General features: G+C 32.2%; 1 protein-coding gene across 1 annotated transcript in view; it reads left to right on the forward strand.

Annotated features, from left to right (window-relative positions):
* Window positions 1–17,461, forward strand: part of LOC124357127 (alpha-actinin, sarcomeric-like) — a 107,751-nt gene that overhangs the window by 78,217 nt on the left and 12,073 nt on the right. The window contains 10 exon segments of the mRNA XM_046808604.1: window positions 1,393–1,627; window positions 3,464–3,638; window positions 4,215–4,257; window positions 4,260–4,380; window positions 5,153–5,238; window positions 11,103–11,195; window positions 11,963–12,193; window positions 12,837–12,913; window positions 13,351–13,572; window positions 15,326–15,497. Of these exon segments, the coding sequence (XP_046664560.1) occupies window positions 1,393–1,627; window positions 3,464–3,638; window positions 4,215–4,257; window positions 4,260–4,380; window positions 5,153–5,238; window positions 11,103–11,195; window positions 11,963–12,193; window positions 12,837–12,913; window positions 13,351–13,572; window positions 15,326–15,497 (1,455 nt within the window).

Genomic DNA, 17,461 nt, shown 5'->3' on the forward strand with positions numbered 1-17,461 from the left:
GTAATAGGCTTCAATGACGCTCAGGCTAATCCCATGGTTGAACATTCACCATCATAGAACTCATTCTTGTTTATGTAGAAATGAACTTTCATTCAAAATTGAAAGTGTAAAAATGAAATCTTTCATGCCACATGATACATTAACATTTTGGTTCGGTAAGTTAGGTTTGACTTCAACTGTAACGAGTAGGACTGCTGCAAATGCTCCCGTGTGCCCTACGCGACTGAGACGGTGCCCTTTCTAGCTGTCTGTCCGTGGAATGCGGCAGCAGCGGGCTGCGTGTTTGTTAATGTGTTGATGTTCACCACAGCACACCAAACGCTGCTAATTCTAGCACATCCTGTTATTTTATCCCCACATCCACACCGCTGGGGAATAGTCTGTCAGGCTCATGTTTACTTTCTCTTTCTATTCACTGGGGTAAATGTTCATTCCAAATAGTCCATTAATTTATGGTGCGCTAGGGGGTCGTCTTAAGTATTCCTTGTAAATGGAGTTATTTTGATCTGTTTTAATTTTGGCCTATTCCTTTTTTATTGGCTTAGCATTAGCGATGCCTATCACTCGAGGGGCTGAAAAATTTCATTTCTGTCTGTCTGCCCGATATCTTGAAAACGAAATGATCTACAGACTTGGAAATTTGTGTGAAGCTTCACTTACTTCACTTCTATATGAGCTGTATGATGGTCGATGATGGTGCATATGCATGTCCCTGCGTGGAATTTGGCTGAGCGTCAGCGAATATTTTTACATTGGTCTTATGGGTAACCATGATGGCAAAGATAAAATAGCAGAAGACATACATTCGTAACCATATAATGTCGTATGTGATTTGTAGATCTAGGCTAACATGTTTATTCATAGAGTTAATGAAAATAATAATGGAGTAAAAAGTCAATGTTAAAATTCTGTGACAAGATTTGATTTCAGCGCATTCTTTCGTTGTAGTGCCCTTCCTACCTCACCGGGAATTTTTCTTATTTCAACATTCTTATGAAACCTAACTTAATGAACCAAAATTTAAATGTATCATGTGCCAAGATATCTCGATAAATATTTCATCCGTAGACTTTAAATTTTGCATGAAACTTCATTCCTACATAAACAACGATTTGGTCTATGATGTTACTACATCATAGACCAAATGGAACTCCAACTTTGAATTTAGCTTAACGTAATTTTTGTATCAATTTCTTTTCTGTATGTTTGTCTGTGCCAGAAGGATATCTCGTGAATTTAATGATTCTATTAACTCAGAAATTTTGCCTGCAACCTCAGCGAAGCTTGTTACGCGGCATTTAGTGTGGCGTACACCTTGTTATTGAGTTTGCAGTCTGTTCCTAAATGGTCTCCAATACTTTCCAAAGTGCTCATGCTCATGCTCTGTTCCAGACATTCACGGCATGGTGCAACTCCCATCTGCGCAAGGCAGGCACAGCGATCGAAAACATCGAAGACGACTTCCGCAACGGCCTGAAGTTGATGTTGCTGCTGGAGGTGATATCAGGGGAGACCCTGCCGAAACCCGACCGCGGCAAGATGCGCTTCCACAAGATCGCCAACGTCAACAAGGCCCTCGACTTCATCGCCAGCAAGGGAGTGAAACTCGTATCCATCGGCGCGGAAGGTAAAGCTATAGCTTAGTTTTTAATGATTTTTTTTTAATTTGTTAAGATAAATAGATTGAAATTTCAAATTGTCCTACCTGAGTTACAAAAGAGATCTACCTGGTTCATTATCAGTCATGAAGCTAGATGACAACTATCTACTTTATGGGGAATTTGGAATTAATTATGAATGGGAAGAGTATAATGGGTGTATAAGGTTTACTCTCTTTGTATTCATTACTGACCAATACTTCTTGTCAGTTGTGTTGTACTAAATAATTTTACATGTTTAGTTAATATTTTTACTTTTTTATAAAAAAATAAAAAATGAACTTTTAAGCACATTACATCAAATGTTGAGACTAGTGCTAAGGCCACATTAACACAACAATCTGTTTGTGACATATTACACACAATAGTTGTGGTGTAGTATTACAAATAAAATATTTCTATTCACCATATATTTACAGCTCTGAGTAGAGTTAAACTCATAAACCTTACGGTCACATAAATAACAAACTGTTGTAGTTAACCTATATCTTTTACTGCCATAACCTGTAGATGGAAATACTCGTATATTATTAACTAAGCTACCAACTGGGTGGAAAGCACGTAGGGACATGTTTATGCTTTGTCAGCAGTGAATGTGTTTGGCTTTATAGCAACAATTGTCTAATGAGGAATGGCTAAAAGAGAGTTTTATATTGCAGTCCCTTATCTACATTCTAAAGTTTGAACTTCAGTAAGGTGTTAATGGTATGAGCATCTTTGGTTGTTAGTTATGGTTAGATGTGAAAGAGGACTAAGTAGTGCCAGTAATTTATTTTTGTGATATCTATACTAAAACATTCTTCATTTCAATTCAATTATTAAGTTAACATACATATGAAGTTCTGGAATCTGACATAACCCAGCCTCAGTATGTACTCAGAATCCAACCCCAACCCTCAAGTATATGGAAGGACAATAGTAGTCCTTGCCATGTTGATGGGTTGAAGCCATTGTGGTAGATGCAATTATTATTAAATTATATGTTTTAACAAAAGGTAAACTAATAAAGTTAAACTAAATGTACATAGTATGCAATAAAACAATTTTGAGCATTAAAGCTTTAAAGTTAAAAAATGATTGTAGTTTTAGACAAATCCAGGTATTGTTACATTTTATTTTTAGGTTATAGTGAACATTTATTAATATGGCTGTAGCCAATTGGTGCGTGATAAATACATTACCAAAGATTATTCCAAACTTCCATGTTCATACACCCATACTTGAGATGTGAAACACCAATGCTGCCAAAGATAGGCCTTGCTTCACATCAAACTCAAATCTACGCTCATTACAATTCACATCATCCAGTAGATTCTCACAAGTATCAAAATCCTTGTCAACACTAATCAGCTGTGTTATTCCAGTGTTGATAGTCACCTTCCACATTTTATTCTGAAATTCTACAGTCCTCTGTTACATAAGTCTAGTTTTAGTAAGAAGAAACATAACAAGACTTCACACTTCTATATGCACTGCTTGAAAACTACTCAACACTTTGATTTATTTTAAGATATTTGTTCATTAACGTTTTATTGTTGTAAGTTTTTAGCTTCAATAATTTTATAAACAATTGTTACAACAGAATAAAAGCTTATCTTGTAGTTTAAAAAGAAAGTACTGAGTTAGTTAGAGACCACATTTGTGATTTTCCTGAGATCATTTGTATTTTCAACTAAAGAGCAGTGTTAGTTAGATTTCTTAGTTAGATGTATTAACACAGTTTTATAACTCAGTACAAATCTCTTCAAATTTAACATTGAAACAATTGATAAATACAGAAATAAATAAGTATTTTTTTATAACAGAAATTGTGGACGGTAACCTGAAGATGACTTTGGGTATGATCTGGACCATCATCCTGAGGTTTGCCATCCAGGACATCTCGGTGGAAGAGATGACAGCCAAGGAGGGGCTGCTGCTGTGGTGCCAGAGGAAGACAGCTCCTTACAAGAACGTCAATGTCCAGAATTTCCATCTCAGGTACATCAATATCTTTAAACGATAATGACTAATAGTGGTGAAATTGTCAGAGCAATTTGAAAATTGTCTGGAAATTAACCCCCACCAAAATAGTGTACAGAAAATGTTCTATTTTTTTATTTTACTTATTTTAATAATCTAAATTGGTTAGATAAACACTAAAGAATTTATAGCCAAAGATTTAGGTGGTGAAAGTATGTGTAATAAAGTTTTGCGTACTTTTATTATTTTGAATTTTACATATTCGTTTTTGTTAGACATTTATTTTAAAGTTCCTTTCGTTATATGAAATAACACTATTTCAATGTTTTGCTTTAATGAAAAAAGTAATTTATGAATTAAACTAAAGTTCATAGGTCTTTTCATAAACAAAAATGTTGATATGCATTTAAGATGGATGACTAAAAATAAATTAATGCACAAGACACAGGCATCCACTCTTTTTAGGGTCAATTCCTGATCTCACTGATAATGATTGGTTAATTGATAATATTTCATGTTATTTTTATTTTCACCCTTAGGTTTTGTTTGTAATTTACAAACTTTACTAGCATTTTAAACTCAAACACATTTCAGTTTCAAGGATGGTCTGGCGTTCTGTGCGTTGATCCACCGCCACCGCCCCGCCCCGACCTCATCGATTACAACAAACTCTCCAAGGACAACCCTCTGCAAAACCTCAACACCGCCTTCGATGTGGCAGAGAAGTACCTCGACATCCCCCGCATGTTGGACCCTGAAGGCAAGTTACTTACCACATATTTACTTTAGGTGTATATGTTATGAAATCTGAAAAAATCAAGAAAGACATTCTTATGCAATGGTTGCCTTAAATTTCAATTTAGGAATATGGACTTGTAACAAGTTCACTGCAAAATCTAAGTGTTTCAAGACACAATTTTAAATTTGTTATTTGTTGATAACTAAAGTTTTAAATTCTTTACATTACTAGATTTAACCAATTATATTAAATAGTAATTATAATTTATTACATAATAAATAATTCCATTACATTTTGTGGTTGTCTCCAAAACAATAAAATTTAATTTTATACAATTTTCTTTTACAAATTGAAAATTGTTATTGTAATATCTTAAATTATGTTCTCTTTGTGATGGGATGTCAAAACATACTGACAACAGTTTTTGTCTTTATTTTATATGTTTTATGCTTTAGCTATTTAAATATGAAGCCCAACAAATGAAAGGTTTCAAAGTATGCCTGTATTTGAAATTGATTTACTTTTTACTCAAGTAGTCATATTTCAACATGTGTAGATTTCCTTCATAGAAAACATTCAATATGTTAACAATACTTGAATAGAATTTAAATCAAATCTGCTATGGGATTAATGAGCAAAGTAAAACTTCATAACTTTTACTACATGTTTTTTGGTAATTTTATTACATTTTGTAATTTTCTTATTTTTGGTTTTTTTTTTGGTGAGCAAAATCAGAAACAAGAGAGAGTTATTTTGATTTTGAAAGAGTAACATCAAAATTGGGGCTGTTTAGACTTGATCAACACTCCCAAGCCTGACGAGCGCGCCATCATGACTTATGTGTCATGCTACTACCATGCGTTCCAGGGCGCGCAACAGGTAATGTGTGACCATCGCACGCAACTGCCATGTGCCCGTGTGCTGCTTCTCACAGCTGTAATCCCCCTCAGTTTTTGTGTGTTTTAACAGTTTTACGTCAGCTGACACTTGTTCCTTTGATTTTCATATTTTTAATTCGTATTTGAACTAATTTTTGAAAACATATTTTTAACGCTCATCATAACACAAAATATACAATATTTTTGTTTTTATCAGATGAACTAATTTTTAAATACTAATTAGATAGATTAAATTATTCCATCTTTACATATAGCACATAACAGTTTAAACATTTCACTTGTTTTGAGTTGATTTTCAATAAGTCCTGGAGTTAATTATTGAGGATTATAATTAAAAATGGTAATGTTGAGGGATATTGTATTACATTTTTGTATATTTGAATTTGTCAATGTGAAGGATCAGTTTTTTTTATCTCTAAATTTTAATTTTGTTAATTCATATAATAATTTGAAATAAAGATGTTTATAAGGAAAAAAACTTCACCATCATTAATGTTTTTCCAAAACAGAAATACTATGTTTTAAGACCTGGAAAAAGACCTCTTCCCAAGCGGGATACATAACGTAATATTGCAAACAAGGTTGTCATAACATTTACTGGGGGCATGTAAAAATTACATCACCATCACCCCACAAGTGTGTGATTTCTAAAGAACAGTTACAACTTTTTTAACCTATAAGTTTTTGCAAACAAGTTTGAAATGCTTAAAATTTTACCTTTAATATATTTATTTGCCAAAAAATAAATGAAACCTTAATAGTAATAAGTGTTAGTTACTCCATAATTTAAAAATGTTTTACATTGTCCAGGTAAAAAGGTTTGATTGCAAACAGTAGAATAAAAAATTTCAAGCAAGAGAACTTTTAACCGTAGAATCCATGTGTCCAGTTACACATCCAATAAGATGTAAGTTTATTATCTTCTACCATGGTTTGTGGGATTATAAAGATTATAGAGAATCAAGTTTATTTAGAAATGGTCATAAAAGAATCTCTTGGTAGGTGTATGAGAAAATTGGACAAGATTTAATTTAGCTTTTACCAGACAGAAATGAGAGATTGAAATTTGTCATAATCAATAATTAATTATCAATAGGATTCAAAATATGTTACACCTGTTCAACAAATTGAATTTCTCACATGCATTTTTTGAAAATAGGGGAATGAAGATACACAAAAATAATCAAATGATATAGCGATTGCTATTCGGTGATTACCAAATCAAATGATACGCTTAATAAAACACCAATTCAATAAAATAAAATTTGTAAAACTGAGTTTTTGGTGGCATTTTTGAAGAAACTCAGCATTCAGGAATATTTCAACTGATATTCAACAGAACAAAGTAATCCCACTAACTCTCGATTAAAAATCCAATATTAACAACTATGTCCAAATGGTATTAATAACAAAATACATAGACACTTGAAACAAAATATAAACTTAAAAAATACTATTTGGTTAAATGTATTAATCTACATTAAACAATTGACAACATATGCAACTAAGACAAGACTCACGAAACAAAGACACATGAGCTAACTACCCACACAGCCAAGCAAAACCATTGTCATCACCTCGTCATCAAAATGCAAACTGATTACTGAAAAAGGAATTCATTTCTTAAAACATATTGTTTCTGTCTGTTGTAATATGAAATGATGGTATATATATCACAAAATGCGGTGATAATACTCTGTACAAATATGCAAATTGAAATACGATTATAAAATGGTTAGGATTCCAACACACCCTTGGAATTTCTGTTGACATTTCTTCCTTTTTCTGTACCTTAAATAAGATAAAGTTTCCAATGACATATTGTTATAAATTAAAACCTTGTTGTATATAAACTATTTCCATTATACAGTGGAATCTTAATAACTCAAATCTCAATCATTCACAATTTTTAAATCTCACAAAAAGTTTGGTCACTAGATAAGTTGTTGATTTTTTGTGTTGTGTTGTTTGCTATTGTTAAAATTTCATAAAATTTCTCATGAAATAGAAACGGTCTTTGAATGACTTTGTGAAACTTTGTACATGACTTGATGTATGTATAGACATATTAATAACTTTTGGAATATTTAAAGTCAACTTTTAATGCCAGGAGTAAAAAATAAATCATATTTAAAAATAGTAAAAACTCTTTTTAGTGTCCCAACTCTTTTTAGCCACAAACCTACTGTCTTGAATTTTGTTATAGTGTGAATTTTCACTAATTTCTTGAGATATGTAGTATTAAGATTCCACTGTACTTTTTGAACCACTGTAATTATTCACAAACGGTTTCATAACTTTCTAATTTTACATGTTTAGAGTTTGTTAAAACACAATTTAAGTTTAGTTTTCCTAGAAGTAAATGGAACTGTCAGATCCCCAGCAGTGCTTATACAGCTTTCTTAGACAGTCAATTACAGATGTTATTGTGCTCAGTGTTTGCTACAAGGCTTTCATATGTGTTCGTGTCAAACGTCAACCGATCCCCAATATCTCTTTTCTCGAAGATGCTTTCAAGTAGATTTTTAGTGTCACACGACAGAAGTACACATGATTAGTTGCCGAATCCTTGTTAGTGGTCAGGGAAACAGAACAGAACAGACTAGTAACAGAGTTTGAGCACTGTACTAATGTAGAACTAGTGTGTGAACTAACGCCGCATGTATGTATGTATAGATATGACCAATACGGCCATGCCTGATGAACGTGCCATCATGACCTATGTCTCCTCGTACTACCACTGTTTTAGTGGAGCGCAGAAGGTATCAGTACATTCCACGTAGTTTAATATTTGAAATGCATTTAATTGGTATAAAAGTAAGTTTTCTATATGTCTTGCATTTTGTTCAGTTATGAAGGAATGAAAATTTTAAAGCTGCTACTAAATGAATTTTTTACACATATTTAAGTATGTGACTCACAATTGTTTTACTTAAATTCCAGTAAGGAACTATTCAACACGTTGTGTTTTACTAAAGATATTATTAATTTTACAGTGCTACCTAGGTATAATAATTTTGTTTTGTACCCTAAAAAATGTTTGTGTAAAGTTCATTATTGACGATTGATGATGTGAAAGATAACGAAATTACGAGCAGAAATCAGAAATTTATTGTCACGTAACGTTACATAATTGTAATAGATAAGATCTACAATGAACAGGTGACTCGTCAATATAGTTTAAAATATACTAATCCTAATTTTTAAAAAAAGTTATAAACATAATTAACAATTCATTGATAAATAATCAATCAGTAACCGTTGTTAATGGTACAAAAATGGAAATATTACATTTTGAGAATTGACATCTGCTCTCTTCATCAGGTTTCAAACCTTAAAACAATTTTAAGCATGCAAGAAAGTTATAAATTCAATACACAGTGATGAACCTTATAACTTTGGCTTTGTCTATCACTATGTTTTTATTTGCACTTAAGAATTACATATTAAGTATGATATTTGAAAAAGGAAGCAAATGCTAATTCTTTAAATGTTATGTTTCAATATTTTACTGTGACTATGCAACTACCTTATTTCAGTTTATCATTTTAAAGAAAGTAAGTTTCTAATATTTTAATAATATTCCGAAAGTTTATGAGCTTTATTTTATTGTTTGCTTTCTGAAAGCTTTATGTTATATTAGCAATGCTTTGTGTTGTTTAGTAGTCCTAGTAAATGTTAAATAAAATATTGTAGTTAATTTATTAGGTATAATACCCAATATAGACTAAATAGTATATGGTACATGTTATGATTATGATGAAATTCTTCTTCTTAATAATGTCATATTTTTCTTTATTATTTGCAGTAAATTAACTTTTTATAACTAGCCATTTCTTCTTATTCATAAAAATTCTTAAATCAGACTAAATTATTGTTTATTCTTAGTGTTTGATTCAGTACAGTGTGTTTCAAAATGGATATACGTATTTCAAATGAATATGTTTATTAAACTTTAAGACACATGGATATGAAATTTTACACACATATTTACGAACCTCTCAAGTTCAGATTACAGATGTTCAATATGTCCTTTGGTAGTGATGAGAACAATATCACATTGATACTCAAAGTTTTGTAACATACCGAGGCTGCTGACTATTAACCGTGTTTCCATCAAAGAAGAATGGGCCGTAAACAGCACAATGGGCCGAAGATCGGGATATTGCACAAAACTCATTGATTTTGGGCAAATCTCGTACATGTTCAATGGCTGAATGTGGGTTCTGTAGGCCACAAATTAAAACATTGTGTTTGTTTACCTGACCATTAACATGGAAAGTCACTTCATCACTGAACACGATGCATTGTGCAAAAGTGTTATCATTGTCAATAGCATCATGAATCTCGTTAAAAAATGCCACACATTTGCGTTTGTCATCAGGATGCAGAGCTTGTAAGAGCTGTAACTTGTAAGGCTTCATAACCAATGAAGTCTCAAAACACGTCAAATTCTTGTTGTAGGCAGTCGTAACTCCCGACTGGCGCGACAAGTTTATTTTGAAGGACTATATTGGAAAGCAGTTTGAATTCATACAACATTTTCTTCAGGAACATGAGGGTAGCCAGGACTCTTTCCTATTTATACACATCCTGTATCTACAAACTGTCGATATCATCTGCGAATATACCACCCGTTCGAAGGTTGAATTTGGTACCACAACCTGAAACATTTTTGTACTGTAATCACGGAATTGCTCTTTGCAAATTTGAGAACACATAATAATTTCCAATGTAGTCGTTTTAAACATATGACGGTTACCAAGCAAAACAGAAGACAACTGATACCTAGGGGCTATTAGTATAAACTAGACTATGTATTTGTTTCTCCAATAGTCTAGCCGAGGCGCAACGATCGATTATTTAGACAAAATAATAGTTTGTAATACGTATATTCTTTTTGAAACACCCGATATTTATTTAAGCATTACTTAAAAATTACATTATGGTTAGTTTCGAATGATTTTTGTCCAAATGCTAAATGCTTTGTCTCAACTAGGATTAAATTCATGTTCTTAGTTTCAGATGAGAAATTCAAGTGCTAAGGCAATAAAATGGATTCTTAGTTCAGTAATATTTTATTCTCACAATCTCATTTTATTTATTTGTGTTTTCAGATATTGTAAAGTTTAGTTTTAAACAAGAATATGTTTTATTTAGGACCAGCATATGAATCTAAAACTAAATTTGAAAAATCCAGTTTATCCTTAACTTGTTGCTCAATTGTAATGTTTTCTGATGCTTTATTAATAGTATTGTGTTGATATTTTGACACAAATCACCATAATAATTTGTGTAAAACATACCTGTTTGGAGTAGTGTTCAATCAATAACTGTTAGTGTCTAAATCAAACGATTAAGTCAAAATGATGATTGGGGCCTTGATTAACTGAATATGCACTAATAAATCTTTTTTTAAATACAAGCATTGTTATTTAAAGATCAATATTTCATAAAAGAAGAATTGAGCCTGAAGTGCTAGACAGTGCTGGAATACTTTTTGTTAAACAAGACTCAAGATTAGAGGATATCTATAAATTGATAATTCTTGAACAGTGAATCTCAAGTATAAGGTATGTCTTGAAGTTAATTAAATTTTTAGATAGCTTAATGTTGCAGATAATAGTTTTAGAATCAAGTAAAAACTTCAAACAGCATTTGAACATGCATTCTTATAGAAGGTATTTATAATTAAGCACTTGATCATATTCTTCTCCAAATAAGGAAAATATTTGTTACTAGCAGAAATTTGTAAAGTGTTTATGGTACTTAATAAAGGATATCACAGTTGAATGCTGCTATTCACTTACAAACATGATAGTGACACTTATTGTGGTGTTGTAGGCGGAGACTGCTGCCAACCGCATCTGTAAGGTTCTCAAAGTCAACCAAGAGAACGAGAGGCTGATGGAGGAGTATGAACGTCTTGCAAGTGATGTGAGTAGATATCTTTCTTTAATTAACTTCTTTACTTTGTTAATATTAACTCGTAGCGTACTGAGGAAAATTTGCCATGGATTGATTGCAATTAGCGTGCATCTAGAGATTTTTAAATAATTCTGTTTTTGGCAAAGGTTTTATTTATTTTTTGTTTGTTCGATGAATAAATATAAATAAAATAATATTTTATGAAAAAAGCTCTACTTGTATTGGTTGCTGCGTTCTGTAGGCGCGCATACGCATGTATCCACAATGCCATGCCATGTATTGTCGGATGAAACGATGATAATGGAAAGGACTAGTTATTTATTTATATTTGGTGTGTCTCGCATTCCATTTTGCTTCCCGGCTGTCATACATCAATACATTTAGCACTCCTACACATTGACAGCACTTTTAGTGACCAGTACTGTACACAGTAAACTAATATGGCGGTATGGATATTACTGTATGCCGCGATTAGCATGACTCAGATTCTAAGGACATTCCTTATGTCTCGGCTTCAGGATTAAGTACCAAAAGTATTGGCTTGTGTCAAGGATGATTTATGTTACAGTATTTCTTTGTATCCAAATATCTCCAATTGATTCCGAACTATCTTAAAATTTGTTCAGAGATTCACAATCCTTCGTTTTGTCTATTATAATCTCGTTATTATTTGTTTATTTGTATTATTGTTATTAAGTTTTTGTTTTATTTTTGTACTAATTGAAAATAATACTGACAATTTTTAAAAACTGTTGGTGTGTTCAACATTTTTCCAGTTGCTGGAATGGATCCGAAGAACGCTGCCATGGCTGCAGAGTCGGCAGACAGACAACTCGCTGGCCGGTGTGCAGAAGAAGCTGGAGGAGTACCGCACATATCGCCGCAAACACAAGCCTCCCCGTGTCGAACAGAAGGCTAAACTGGAGACCAACTTCAACACCTTGCAGACCAAGTTGCGGCTGTCGAACCGTCCCGCCTACATGCCCACCGAGGGAAAGATGGTTTCGGTGAGTTATACACCGTACACTCTGGGAGAGCGCTAGTTATGTTGTGGATGATGATGATAATTAAGAACTGTTCATTGATACAATACTACATGAATAGCAAAGCAATTCTATACTTTTACTATGTATAACCAATTATCGTACACAAAACGGCACCATTTTATTACTAACTCGTAAAGTTCAAATCATAAATTGCACAAAGTTTACAATGAGTGTCTTCAGCACCAATGTTTCCCATACAGAAGGTGTATTATAGCAAAGAATTCACAGTGAGCCGAATTTTCTGTGGTATCAGCCATTGTTGCAGTTGTGACAAAGAGCAATGCAATAAACTTCCTGCAGCACAAGAAAACAGAAATGGTCCAATTCCTTTCCTGTCCTCAATTTAAAATTGTTGTTTATGCTACACTGTTCCATTTTATTTTATTTGTTGCACTGATAATCAAAATATTTTAGTATAATTATTCTCTTCTAAGAATGAATATTTTACTGTTTTTATATATATATAATATATATATATATATATATATATATATATATATATATATAAAAACGGTAAATATGTATATATACATACTCATATATATATATATATATTAATAATTACGTACATACATACACTTAACTACAGTACTGATTTTGACAGGACATTGCCAATGCGTGGAAAGGACTAGAAACGTCTGAGAAATCCTTTGAAGAATGGCTGCTGTCTGAGATGATGAGGTAAGTGATGGTTACTTTTGAACTGAATGACATATTTGATTTAGATCAAATTTTCCTTGATGTCAGTTTTAGAAAACTAAAATAAATTATTGTAAGGTTACAATTTATTTCAAACTAATTAAAGTAATAACTGTATAAAAATCAATTAAAACATTAATAGTTCATTTTACATTTTAATAACACAAATTTTAAATTGTATAAGATAATTAACTGTATATTAGGTTAATAACAGAACATACAAACTAAATATATTATTTCCAAGTCAGCATTAGCAGCATTGTAAGTGGACAAACATACCAGCTGTTACCATAATAAAAAAACCAACTAGATAACAATGCTATTAAAAATATTGTACTGCTAATATAAACAATTATATGTCTTTGTGTTGTGTTATGTAGAGAAAGTTTGTCTATTCTCAATTGCGTTGGCTGTCGCAGGTTAGAGCGATTGGAGCACCTTGCCCAGAAGTTCAAGCACAAGGCCGACATCCATGAGGACTGGACCAAGGGCAAGGAGGAGATGCTGCAGAGCTCAGACTTCCGCCAGTGTAAGCTCAACGAGCTCAAAGCTCTCAAGAAGAAGCACGAGGCGTTTGAGAGCGACTTGGCCGCTCACCAGGACCGCGTCGAACAGATTGCTGCCATCGCACAGGAACTCAAGTGAGTCACTGTTACACGCTTTGTAGAAATTAAAAAGGCATTTTAACTGCTGATATATTTATATGTACATATTACTGTATATATTGACTTGTAATAAATCAACTTCTGATTATCTAGGTTCATTAAAGGGAGATGACCCCAATTTACTGTTTAAGTTTATCATTTTGGAGCTTAAAATATTTCAGAAAAAACCAAATAACAAACAAATGTAAAATTTTGAACACCCCTTATTATATTTTTAAAAATATTTTAATTTGAAATATTTTGTCATATTTATTTGAAAGATTTAATAAATTCCATAATACATAAAATAAACGTAATTTTAATATTGATATTGTATAGATGATGAGTATTTGTTCTTTTTGCAAAATTCACACATTTGTCCTACATATATACTTTTTGTAAAAACATTATGTTATTAAGATGTTTACTAATATTTGACTTGTTATAATTACAGTAGGAGAATTTTAAAATACAAAGCATGTTTTTTAAGTAAGCACTGTTTTGAAATTTCACTGCTGCAATCCTGCCCTTGCACTATCTACCTCTATCTGTTGGCAAGCCACAGAGTCAATTACGATAAAAATAGATATTGTATTTTCATCCATTTATGTGTATTTAAAATGCCTCCGTCGATTGAGGATGACTGCTAACTATGAAATATGCCTTGTCATTGTTTTCTTAGTGCTGAGAGTGTGAAAGCAGTTCAAATTCATTGTCAGTATCGTTGAGTTTACAGACAAAACATTATGAGTGATGGAATTACATGTAAATGAATAAGAGTTTTAAAAGGTAGTTAAGAGAATGTCCATGATGAGAACTGAAGTGGACAATCTTCATTGACCACTGACGATTTATACATAAAGTGAGTGAAAAGGTAAATAATAAACAACGTATCACAATTTCTTCATTATTAGAAGAGTTTCCACAAGTTTCAAGAACTATTCTCTATGACATTTTTATTAAAAGTTTAAACTATTGAATAAAAGGATTATTTTTTGACGATCCATATGCAGCAAAACGAACTAAAGATCTCATCACAACATTTGGCTGGGATCAATTAGATCATTCTCCTTACTGTTCTAATGACTAACATGTGTTTTTGCAACTTAAGAACTAACTCTTGCAACTGATAGGTTTTTGAATGAAGTTCAGTGCTGTCAATGATACAATGATGACAATAGTGTCAAAATGATGTGTAGAAGTAGCTTTCTAAGTCAGGTGGCAAACTTCTATGACAACGATATAGAAAAGATTGTTTTTTTTATGTGATAAGTACCTTTTAGTGGTGCCAAATTCTGTAGTAAGAAAATTAACAAAACTATGGATTTTCTTATAAAACTTAAATTTTTTCTAGTTTTTTATGCATATAAAAACTGTTAGTGTTTAAAATCAGTTCTTTGGTTAAATGGTAGTAGTTTTGAAATAAAATATCCTGATTATGGAAATAAAAACTTATTTGCAAAATTAATTTTGAAAGTGCTCTAGGGTATGTTTAAGACCATGAATGGTATTCAACAACTCCTAAAAAGGGTTGGACCCTAATCAGTTCAAGTTTGTTGTGTTCTAAGTTTGGTAAACACAGGGAGCAGTAGTTGAAGTAAAAAAAATCTTTATATTGTAATGAAATTGAGTAACTGTTAAATCTTTATTGATTTAGTGTAAGGTTTGTGCAACACAATTAATACATTTATTGCTTCCACATGAGATGAGTAAACTAGGAAGTAATCATCCACAACTGTTTGTGCCACAGCACCCTAGAGTACCACGACAGTGTCAGTGTCAACGCACGGTGTCAGCGCATCTGTGACCAGTGGGACAGGCTCGGCAGCCTCACCCAGCGCAGGAGGCAGGCCCTCGACGAGGCCGAGAAGATCCTGGAGAAGATCGACATTCTTCACCTGGAGTTTGCCAAGCGTGCTGCGGTAAGTGCTTCATAAACAGATTGTTGTTAACCTACCATCATCAATTCTAAAATATCAGTTTTAGAATCAAACTCAGAAATAATATATATAGCCAGGTGAAGTGTTAGAGATGGCTTCTTAGACCTAACTTCATCTGGTAAAATAATACATCTTTACTTTAATAACAATAGTAGGTAACATTTTTTGTAAGCTCCAAAATTATTCACTCCACCCCAAAAACTGAGAAATGGAAGAAACTAAAAATCTTAAAATGTTAACATATATTTGTGAAGGAAACAGCATTTTTTCGGACATTTGCCTTTGTTCAGTGATACAAAAAAATCAGTACCACTACATTTTGAGATCTGCAATCTGATCTCTTCCTCAGGTTAATAACTAACCTAACACATGTCTGCAATCTATTTTAAAATAAATAAATCATACCAGAGTGTTATGACACACATAAGTCAGGAATCACAACAACCATATTATGTGTCAACTCCTTGCACACTAACTCTAAACATGCACTTAATAAAAGCAAAACCCTAATTATTAAAACTGAACTAAAGAATACTGGTCACTATAGTTCTTCACTCATTGATTAACCACAGAGAACTGACCAGAACCCAATAGTAAATGGCAATTGTCACTGCAGAAACAAGATTGCAGTAAAAAAATTAAGAAACAGGAGTGGACCTTTTTTATTATTGGTTTATTACAAAACTCTAATTTGTCTGATACTTTTAGTTTCCTTATAAGTTCATTTTTCAAAATTAGCAACCGAAGTTATCTGAATTCTACTGATGGTTGACTGATCGGTTGGTCTGGTAATTTTATGATTGAAGTCTTCATGTGATTACTGATTTTTTATCACTGAATAATTGCAAATATCCTTAAAAATTCTATTTCCTTCACAATCCTTCAATTGTTAAAAATAAATTTAAAACTAAGAGCGTATAGTTAGTGACATCTCAAATTATTATATAAGATCACTATTGATTATCTTATTATATGGTTATAATTTATTATGTAAAATAGTTAATTATTATTGTACCTTTAGAAATGTTTTCTATACCAAGTATGGTTTCTGACTACCTATTCTGAAAGTAGAAATTTGTTTTATTAAACGGAAGTTAAACTGTCTATAAGACTTTATGTTAAATTTGCAAATTGTATTACTAAATCGTGTATGTAAATACTATTATTAAAGTCCACTGATCTACAATAATTGAGGTTTAACTAAAAAAAAGACTAAGGTATGGCGTTTCCTTAATTTATTTTTTTAACCTGTTGTTTTGTATAGTTGTTTATTTATATATAACATTGCCCTTGAGACCATATGTTTTTATCATTTGTGTACTGTAGACTCACATGAGGCCATACACAAGGTTTACATATTATATTAAGAATTGTAGATGTAGTTTATGAGAAAAGCTTTTTCGTAAGAAGAAATGAGTTTATAGAAAAATGGATAAACAGTACAGAAAACAGAATAATAATGTTAAAACTTGTTACAATTTTAGAATCAACCTGGAATGTAATGGCTCTCATCTTCATCAAGAAGCTTCTTTCTGTCCTTTCTGGCTGCTTTAGCTATTTGTAAAGCTGCTATGTCAGTTTTCCATGGTATGACATCCATCAAACAGTTGTAGGACACCAACTGTATACTTTCTAAGATCTTTGACTCACAACTATCCCAAAACCCTAAATCCTACATGCATCATTGAACGTTAGTATAGCATCTCTAACATCTATGGATGAGATGAAACGAGTTAAACACAAGAGCTCCTAGAGATTTGAGGAATTCATTGGTGAATGTTCCTAACAGTTTAGCAATACGCCCACAAGTGACTCGATTAAAAGGGATCAACGTTGAAGGTACTAGCACTGTTCCAATTAATCCTTTTCTCTCACATATTCATTCTTTTTCATTATTTCATTTACTACTACTTCTTATTTTACTACTTCATTTTCACACAAAATAT

The sequence above is a fragment of the Homalodisca vitripennis genome, chromosome 3 (assembly GCF_021130785.1).
Source record: "Homalodisca vitripennis isolate AUS2020 chromosome 3, UT_GWSS_2.1, whole genome shotgun sequence".
Taxonomy (NCBI): domain Eukaryota; kingdom Metazoa; phylum Arthropoda; class Insecta; order Hemiptera; family Cicadellidae; genus Homalodisca; species Homalodisca vitripennis.